The sequence below is a fragment of the Phoca vitulina genome, unplaced genomic scaffold (assembly GCF_004348235.1).
Source record: "Phoca vitulina isolate PV1807 unplaced genomic scaffold, GSC_HSeal_1.0 scaffold90, whole genome shotgun sequence".
Taxonomy (NCBI): domain Eukaryota; kingdom Metazoa; phylum Chordata; class Mammalia; order Carnivora; family Phocidae; genus Phoca; species Phoca vitulina.
In genome coordinates, this window is record NW_022589793.1 from 2,238,734 (window position 1) to 2,247,032 (window position 8,299).

At 49.9% G+C, this 8,299-nt stretch overlaps 1 protein-coding gene across 1 annotated transcript in view; it reads right to left on the reverse strand.

The window, feature by feature from the left end:
* Positions 1–5,838, reverse strand: part of NDUFAB1 (NADH:ubiquinone oxidoreductase subunit AB1) — a 10,470-nt gene extending 4,632 nt beyond the window's left edge. The window contains exon 1 of the mRNA XM_032396291.1: positions 5,627–5,838. Coding sequence (XP_032252182.1) covers positions 5,627–5,794 — 168 coding nt within the window. The 5' untranslated portion in view covers positions 5,795–5,838. The remainder of the gene's footprint in view (positions 1–5,626) is intronic.
* Positions 5,839–8,299: the final 2,461 nt, after the last annotated feature.

Here is an 8,299-nt window from a genome sequence, read left to right on the forward strand (position 1 = left end):
CCCCCCCCCCCCCCCGCCCCCCCCCCCCCCCCCCCCCCCCCGCCCCGGCTCCTGCATTCAGCACTCCAGCTCTGGCCACTAGTCTGGCTCTGGGAGACAGGCTGACGCTAAAATCGTGCAGGGTCTGCAGACGAGTGTCTTCTTGTGGCACCTGCTGCAGCGCCTAGCCACTGTCACCTTTAATCGGCACACCTGAGGCAAGATGGCACACCCGGGAAGAGCTGTCATGGTAAACAAAGAGGCAGCTCCCTGGAGAAGCACACACAGGAAGGTCCAATATGGCCCCTGACCTCAGCCAGGACGAATGAGCCAGCTACCAACCCCCACACGAGGGAGCCCGACAGACCTCATAGTCCAATCTGTTTCCCTTCGGGGGAGGCTTGTCTTATTGCCATCAGCCAAACCATGAGCCTTTCTGAGTTTTGCCATGATGGGAGTAATATCTCAAATGTCTGTGATACTAGCCTACTTGATAATGAACTAGGTATTAGGGTGTTGGCTGGATTTTTTCACCAAATATGGAAGGAACTCCAACTTAGAGCTCAGCAGGCTTAATGCCATGGAAGGTACAATACAGAACAAGAAGAAACAAAACAGCTGTCTGACAGTTCTGCTCACTGCAGAAGTCCCCAATCTGAACTGGTCTGTTTACCTTCTAAAGGTGATGTTAAGTCTGGAGTTCTTAAGTTAATTTGGAGTTCTGACAGCATTTCCCCTTAGAAAGTGGGTTTGCATGGTCCCTTGAGACTGACAAAGGTCTATGAAAATCATAATAAAAAACACTGCCTAATGAACGAAACCTGTATACACCTGTTTAAGAAATATTTACCTTCAAAAAAAAAAATCAGGTACTGAAATCAGGTTTAATCAGCAAGCTATAGAGAGATTAGATGAAGAGCTTTATGGATATTCTAAAGGATTTCTAAGTGCTTTTGGAGTTGAAGAGCACTGGTTCTCTTCTGTCTCTATGTATATAGCGTCCTTTCATTTCCGACTGCAGCATGGGTTACGGAGACCTCCGCTACGGGAACATCTCCAGGCCTACTTAGCCACAATCACTAGAAGTCTCCAAGCCACAAATAAAATGAAACAGCAGAAGGCAAAGAGACAGAGGGAGGAACAATGAGTTAAGTGGTGATGACAGGAAAGAAGTTTGAGCGGGAAGGATCTAACAGAGGCCTTGTCTGTGTGCACATCAAGAAGTGGTATGAGGGGGGATTACTGCTGAGGAGAAAGAGAAAACGGGACCTTCGCTGCAGAGCCCACGAGGAAGGATGAGGCTGGGGATGGCACACGGGACACAACTACCCAAGTGGCCCACTAGGGGTCAGCACCGTCCCCAGCCACACCAGCAGGTGCCCAAACGTGGGCCAGTGGGCACCACGCGGAGAAATTAAAGGGGTCTCCACGTGGAGAGCACAGGCCAGTCCAAAGTGGGGGGCTCCAGTGGGCTCAGCACGGGGCAGGCAGGTCTAGTGGGTGACAGCTCCGACTCTGGAATAAGACCGCCTACATCTGTGCCCTGGCACTAGCTTTCTTACTAGCTGTGTGGCCTCGGGCAAGTTACTTAACCCTCCAGTGTCACAGTTTCCATATTTGTAAAATGGGGATAAGCAACAGGACAAAGCTCACAGCACCGCTGTGAGGCGTCACTGAGGGAATGTGAAGGACTCCGAACACGGCCAGGCACATCCACAGTGAGTGCTGCTGAGGGCTGTCTAGGAGGATCGGGCTCCGAGACTCTGGCGGTAGTGTGGCCCCAAGGTACTTGATCCCACTCCTTCCCTCTCAAGCCTCTCCTCCTGGTCTCTCTACGCACTTATCATCAGTCAGACTATGGCGCTGCACTGGGCACTTTACAAACCATCACCTCCTTTAGTTCTGACATCAGTCCCATTTTACAGACAGGAAACAGGAGACAGAGAAAGGTATCCCGCCCCAGGCCTCCCAGCGTGGCCTCTGGGGAGGGCCTTACTGCCTCCTTCCTGCTGGATCTCAGCTGTTTAAAAAAAAGAGGCGGCACAGAAAACAGGCAAGCAGCTCAGCAGTGTCCCCGACAGTCAACAATGTTTCTGGTGGTGTTTTTCCCCAAGATCTACACTTAACAATTCTATGTGACATAAGTCACTTCCCACAGCCATCAGAGAAGGCACTGTGCAGGAGAATGACTACCCACTAGACTAGTAGAAACCAATAGCCTGGTTCCTCCATCGAAACGCATCTGTATCCACTCAGGTACATCTCTGACTAAGGGAAACTGAGGAACCTCAGTTTAAAGCTCAGGAGGCAGCTTTTTTTCTTTTTTTTTTTTTAAGATTTTATTTATTTGAGAGCGAGCGAGAGAGAGCATGAGCCGGGGGCAAGGAGAGGGAGAAGCAGGCTCCCTGCAGAGCGGGGCTCTATGCGGAGCTTGATCCCAGGGCCCCCGGATCATGACCTGAGCTGAAGCTTAACCAACTGAGCCACCCAAGCGCCCCCAGGAGGCAGCTTTAAAGACCAGCTCTACAAGCTGCCCCTGGACGGCTCCACCCTGGTAGCCGACATCCTCGGTGTCAGTTTGGAAATAAATTCCTTACCTGTCTTCCAAAACTCCTGCTTGTAGACCTCTATTCCTTGTCGGCCACCTGGCGCTCTGGCCAGACACCTGAGAGCCTACCCCCACTCTTCCCACTGTCTCACCATCCATGTTTACTGGGCCACCCAGCCTGGCTGATTGGGAGGAAAGATCTCACTTATTCAACCAACCTTGTTGCATGTTCACTCCCTGCAACCTAAACAGAACATCCACATTCCTCAGCACCCTTCACAACATGCCTACGTCTTTATCTCAACTCAGGTCTCTCCATTCCACAGGCACCCTGAGGGTCAACCGTAGGAGTGCCGGGCTCTCCTGGCCTCTGCACATGCTGTCACACCCTGCCCTTTGAGACCGTGCTCACCGGGGGCGCTAGTTAGGTCCCTCCTCTGTGCTGTGCACACACCTGTCCTCACGTGTGGCTATGCCTTGTCTTCCTACACAGGACTGTCTCCGCAGCCTCTGAGCTCTACCTCCTGTACCGAGCACTGTGCTGTGGGCTGGAACTACAAAGATAAATAAAACGTGACCGCTACCCTCAGAGAAGCTTATGGTCTAATGGAAAAGATCGAGCCAAATAGATTATTTAAGTTGTAATAAAAATGTGGCAAGAGAGGTGCCTGGGTGGCTCAGTGGGTTAAGCGTCTGCCTTTGCCTCGGGCCATGATCCCAGGGTCCTGGGATGGAGCCTCATGGCCGGCTCCCTGCTCAGCAGGGAGTCTGCTTCTCCATCTCCCTTTGCCCCTCCCCCCGCTCATGTCTCTCTCAAATAAATAAATAAAATCTTAAAAAAAAAAAAAATGTGGCAAGAGCCACGACAGACGTATTTGTAGGCTGCTTCCTGAACAAGAGCTGTCATTCAGTCCTTGACAGGCAAGGAAGAAAGAGATACCAAACTTGGAGTTAGCCCTGGAAAGACAAGGACATCCAAGGAGGGAAGGCCAGGCCAAGAAAATGAGGCATGGGAGTGTAGTGGGTCTGTGTGGGAAGAAATGACTTCATGTTGCTGGAGACTGAAGGTTAAGGTGGGACACAGGCTCTGAGGCTCAAGAGGCAGGGCCCAGGGCTGCAGACACCTGAAAAAGACAAAACAGCTGAGCACTCCCTGCACAAGCGATTTGCCTTCATCTGGGTGCCGTGCCCCACAGAACTCTTCAGAAGTCTTCTTTGTGCTCTGGCTTTGAGACAGTTCAGATATGGGGCCCGCTTGGGTCAAGTACAAGACTTCCAGGTTACATTCTAGGCCACTACCCTTGTTTTTCTTACCTTCTGTTTTATACTGTCTCGTATTTTTATATCCAGGAGAACTGCTTTAGCTCATTTTGGGAGGGTAAAGAGTTGGAATATAAATGAAGAACTAGTTGCCCTGGAGTCAGCAAAGTGGATGGATCTGAGGAGAAAAAATCTAATGGAACAGAATGGGTGGAGTGAGCAATAGTCCCAATGAAATGAGCAAGGGCTGGAGGTGGAAGTTTGGGGTAACTGGGAAACAGGCAATAGCAGAAACCAAGAGAGTGAAGACACAGACAAGAAAGAGAGCGTGGTAAGAGATCTTTGGAACTTACCAACATTTAAGGATTAGACAAAGTGCCAAAGGGTAGGAGCAGAGAGGTAGAGGGAAAGAACGAACCAAGACAGTGTAGAACGGCCTCGGGAACACAGCAGGAGAGAATGTGCTGGCACGTTTAACATGAGGCTGCAGCATCCAATGAGATATTAACTAGTGTCTTTCTTTTATATGTATCTCTAAACCCTTCACCTAGAATAAGGTCTGGGAGCCCATTGGAAATGAAGCCTCTTGGGCCCCTTCCCAGAATCTGTATTTTAACCCAAGGGATCTATAACAATCAAGTCTGAGAATCAGTGCTCTATGAATAAGGACAATCACTTTGCATTTTAGCTTAATGTGGAAATCAGTCTCAGAAAAACACTCGGCAACTCTATATAATGCCCTCTTAACTTCAGGGTGACACTGTTAACCTTTTGATTCAGGCAATGAGGCTAGTGCCCTATGAATTAATCCATTGCATTGTCAGTAAATCTCAACCCTAGCCACACAAAATAATCACTTGGTGAGTTCTAAAAACAGACACCCAGACACCCCAGCTCTAGAGACAATGACTAATTTGACCTGGGCATCCTTATGTTTTATGCTAAATGTAGTCAATACTGAAATACTGAAACCACTATTAAGTTCACAGGTTTGGGGGGGGGGAGGTTCCTCAACTTGGCCTTGAGAGTCTATTCTACGTTAAGGCAGTAGTTCTTGATCTTGGCCAAACCCTTTAATCATCTGGGGAACTTAAATGAAAACCCATGCCAGGGCCTCACTCAGAGAAGTAAATCAAAAGGGGGAGGGAGGGTTGGGCAAGGGATTTTTCCCCTCTTTTAAGCTGCTCAGGTGATTTGAATGTGCAACTAGGGTTGAAAATCACTGCCCTAACCAAAATTTCTGCCTCACAAAGGTTCCCTCGGACAGAAAGGCTAGATACTACTTTCTTCCTATCTTTACTTCCAGGAGGCCTGTAAACAGGCAAAAGGGACTAGGGAGAAATCCTGGACGCAGACTGGTCTGGAGAAGGTTGTAGGCCAGTGTGGCTTCTCTTTTGTACTCTGTCATCAGTTTTCCCCTAGAAAGCTATCACAACATTTGTCATTACCACCACGACTAACGGAGAGTTTACCAAGCACCCCAACTAGGTGCTCTCAAAACCTTGTTGCACCTCCACGAAGTAGAGCCTAGTACCCCAACTTTGCCGTTCAGACCGACAGTACCGAGGTCACGAGACTGGCCCAAAGTTTCGGAAAGTGGCAGGCAGCATTCGAACCCAGGGGTGTTTAATTGGAAGGTGTGCGCCCCGGCTCGTTAGCACTAGGTCATCTGGGCTCCCAGCAAGGGTCAACCAAGCACCGTGAGGGAGTGGGATGGGCGGAGAGCCAGATGTCTACCGGTCACCCCAGCCGCGACTGGCGTGGCCCCGCTGCCCGGCCCCTCCCCCCTACCCCGATCCCTGACCCCTGCCAAGCCCCAGCAAAGTCACCGCGAGTCACCTGCGCGAGCACCGAGGCTGGCTGCGGAGCCCCAGGCCTCGTCCGGGCCCCCGCGGAGCACAGGGTGATGCTGAGCGGCCGGGCCGCGGCCAACGTGGGAAGCCGTGGCAGCGGCGCGAAGGCCGCGGGCAGTCGGCGGACACAAGCGGAAAGGACACGAGACGCCATGCCTACGCCGACCCAGGATGCACTGCGCCGCGCCCTCCGGCCCAGTTTCCTCTCCGAGGGGCGCAGGGGAAGCACAGAGCGGCGCAGCCGGACGCTGCTGGCGGTAGCGGCCCCTAGCGGCTCCTGGCGGCACTGCTGCCTCCGGGCGCGCGGTCCAGCCATCCAGGGCCAGAGGCAAAAGGCTGCTAGCGTTGGAACCTCGTTCCTCCGGTCTTTCCCTAAATACTAATCATTGGCACAAAAAGGAACTTGTTTGGATTTATTCTCTGAACGTTCTTTTTTTAAAAAATTTATTTATTTGACACAGAGAGACACAGCGAGAGAGGGAACACAAGCAGGGGGATGACCTGAGCCAAAGGCAGATGCCTAATAACTGAGCCACCCAGGCGCCCCTGAACGTTCTGACATACATTTGTTTAGAAGTTTTGACGCCGCTATTATTCCATAGGTATTAAAATTATGTAAGGGTCGCCTGGCTGGCTCAGTCAGAAGACCCTGCGAATCTCGGATCTCCGGGTAATGAGTTCAAGCCCCATGGTGGGAGTAATGATTACTAAAAAAACATAAATAAATAAATAAACTTTAAAAAATAAGTAAATAAAAATAAAATAGACTGCATAGTACCCTCCCACTGTTGTAAAATTATTTCTATTTACACATTCATTAAGAAATTGAGTATCTGTTATGTGCTAGTTGTTATGTGCCAGTTGCTACAGCAGTGGGCAAGCCAGGCGGTCTATTCTCATAGAGTTTACATTCTAGTGGGAAGATAGAGAATAAACAAATAAAAATAAACACCTCCCCTAAGACAAAAAATCAGGGAAGTAGTGATAAGTACAATGAAGAACAGTAAAGTAGGGAGGCGGATAGTGAGGGAGTACAGCAGGTGCGTTATTTTAGATAGGGTGTCCCCGAAGTCCTCTTTTAGGAGGTGATATCTGAGCTGAGATTTTCATCCATCTGGGGGAGGGAATACAGAGCCTCAGGAATCACCCTGCTGCTGGTGATGCCCACCAGAGTGTCCGTGGCAGTGCAAACAGTTGACACCAGGCTTCTCTAGCATCCTGATTCCATCACCATCACTTTCCTGCTTATTAATCAATTGGAAGCATAATTGTATCCCCTCTTTGGGAATGGTCAGTAAATAAATGGCCCAGCTCCATTTTGGGTGGCAGCCTTCTATTTCTGCAGAAAACCAGCACCAAAAGATCTGATTGGAATCCGAGGATCAGGGCCCATTCGTTCTGCTTAAGCCACCAGTGACACACCAGCCTCTGCTTGCTCCTTCCTGGTCACACTCCAGGCCAGAACCATGGGACAGACCTGTGATGTGACCATGCAGCATTAACAGCAGAGGGAGCACGCAAAAAGAGCCTGATCGACTACTAAGTCCCGAACTGGAACCCTCTCTTCCCACAACCGATCTGTATTTCTGTTACATTGAATTCTTTTGGTCAAAAATAATAAATCCCCTCTTATTTAAATGACATACTTTGTTCCCCAGGGTCTTTGACCCACGCTTGACTTTAAAAACCCAAGTTTTCAGAATTGTTGCACTCCAGAGGCTTCCAATCCCACCTGCATCCAGCCCTGGCCTCGTCTCTGGGGCTCAGAGTCCTTTATCCAACTGTCGATTACCAGATGATCCGTAAGCATTCGAATGAGCTGTCTTCCCCCTTGTGTGTTCTGTTTCAGCTGCTGACACCATTACCCACTACGCCAGAAATTTACGACTCCTTCCTCTCCTACCTAAATCATGCATTCACTTAGCCCTGCTCATTTCTTTTCCTTCCTAAATCTCTCTCCAGTTCGGGTCTTTCATTGCAGTCCCTGCTGCAGAGGAGGCCCTTCTGGTCATCTTCATGCCTCCACTCTTGTCTGCTGGAAATCCACTATTCACTGTATTGCTAGAGTGGGAGCTTAGCACTGAAAGTCAAACCCTTCAGCAGTCCCTACATGTGCAGAATAAAGTCCAGGTTTGTTAACAGGCGTCACCAGCTCCCTGGCTACCTTTCGCGCTTCGTCACTCCATTCCCCACAGCATGATCCATTCTCTTGAAATAGTGGGTTGTTTGTAGTTCATGCTATACTGTCCTTTCTGCCTGGAATATCCTTTGCTTCTGCTCTGACCTACTGACCCTGCAAGACTAGGCTAGTTGTCATCCTCCATGGAGGTTTTCTGGAACTCCTCCGAGTTGTGCTAACTGCCCATCATTTGAGCAGTCTGAATATACCATCCAAATTTAAAACACAGTATTTTATTGCTTTGTGACACGGTCTCCCTCACTAGACTGTGTATGTCTTTTTTTTAAAGATTTATTTATTTGAGAGAGAGAGAGAGAGCACACAGAGGGAGGGGCAGAGGGAGAAGCAGACTCCCTGCTGAGGAGGGAGCCCGACGCAGGGCTTGATCCCACTACCCTGGGATCATGACCTGAGCCGAAGGCAGACACTTAACGACTGAGCCACCCAGGCACTAGACTGTGTACTTCTGAAGGGCTGAGC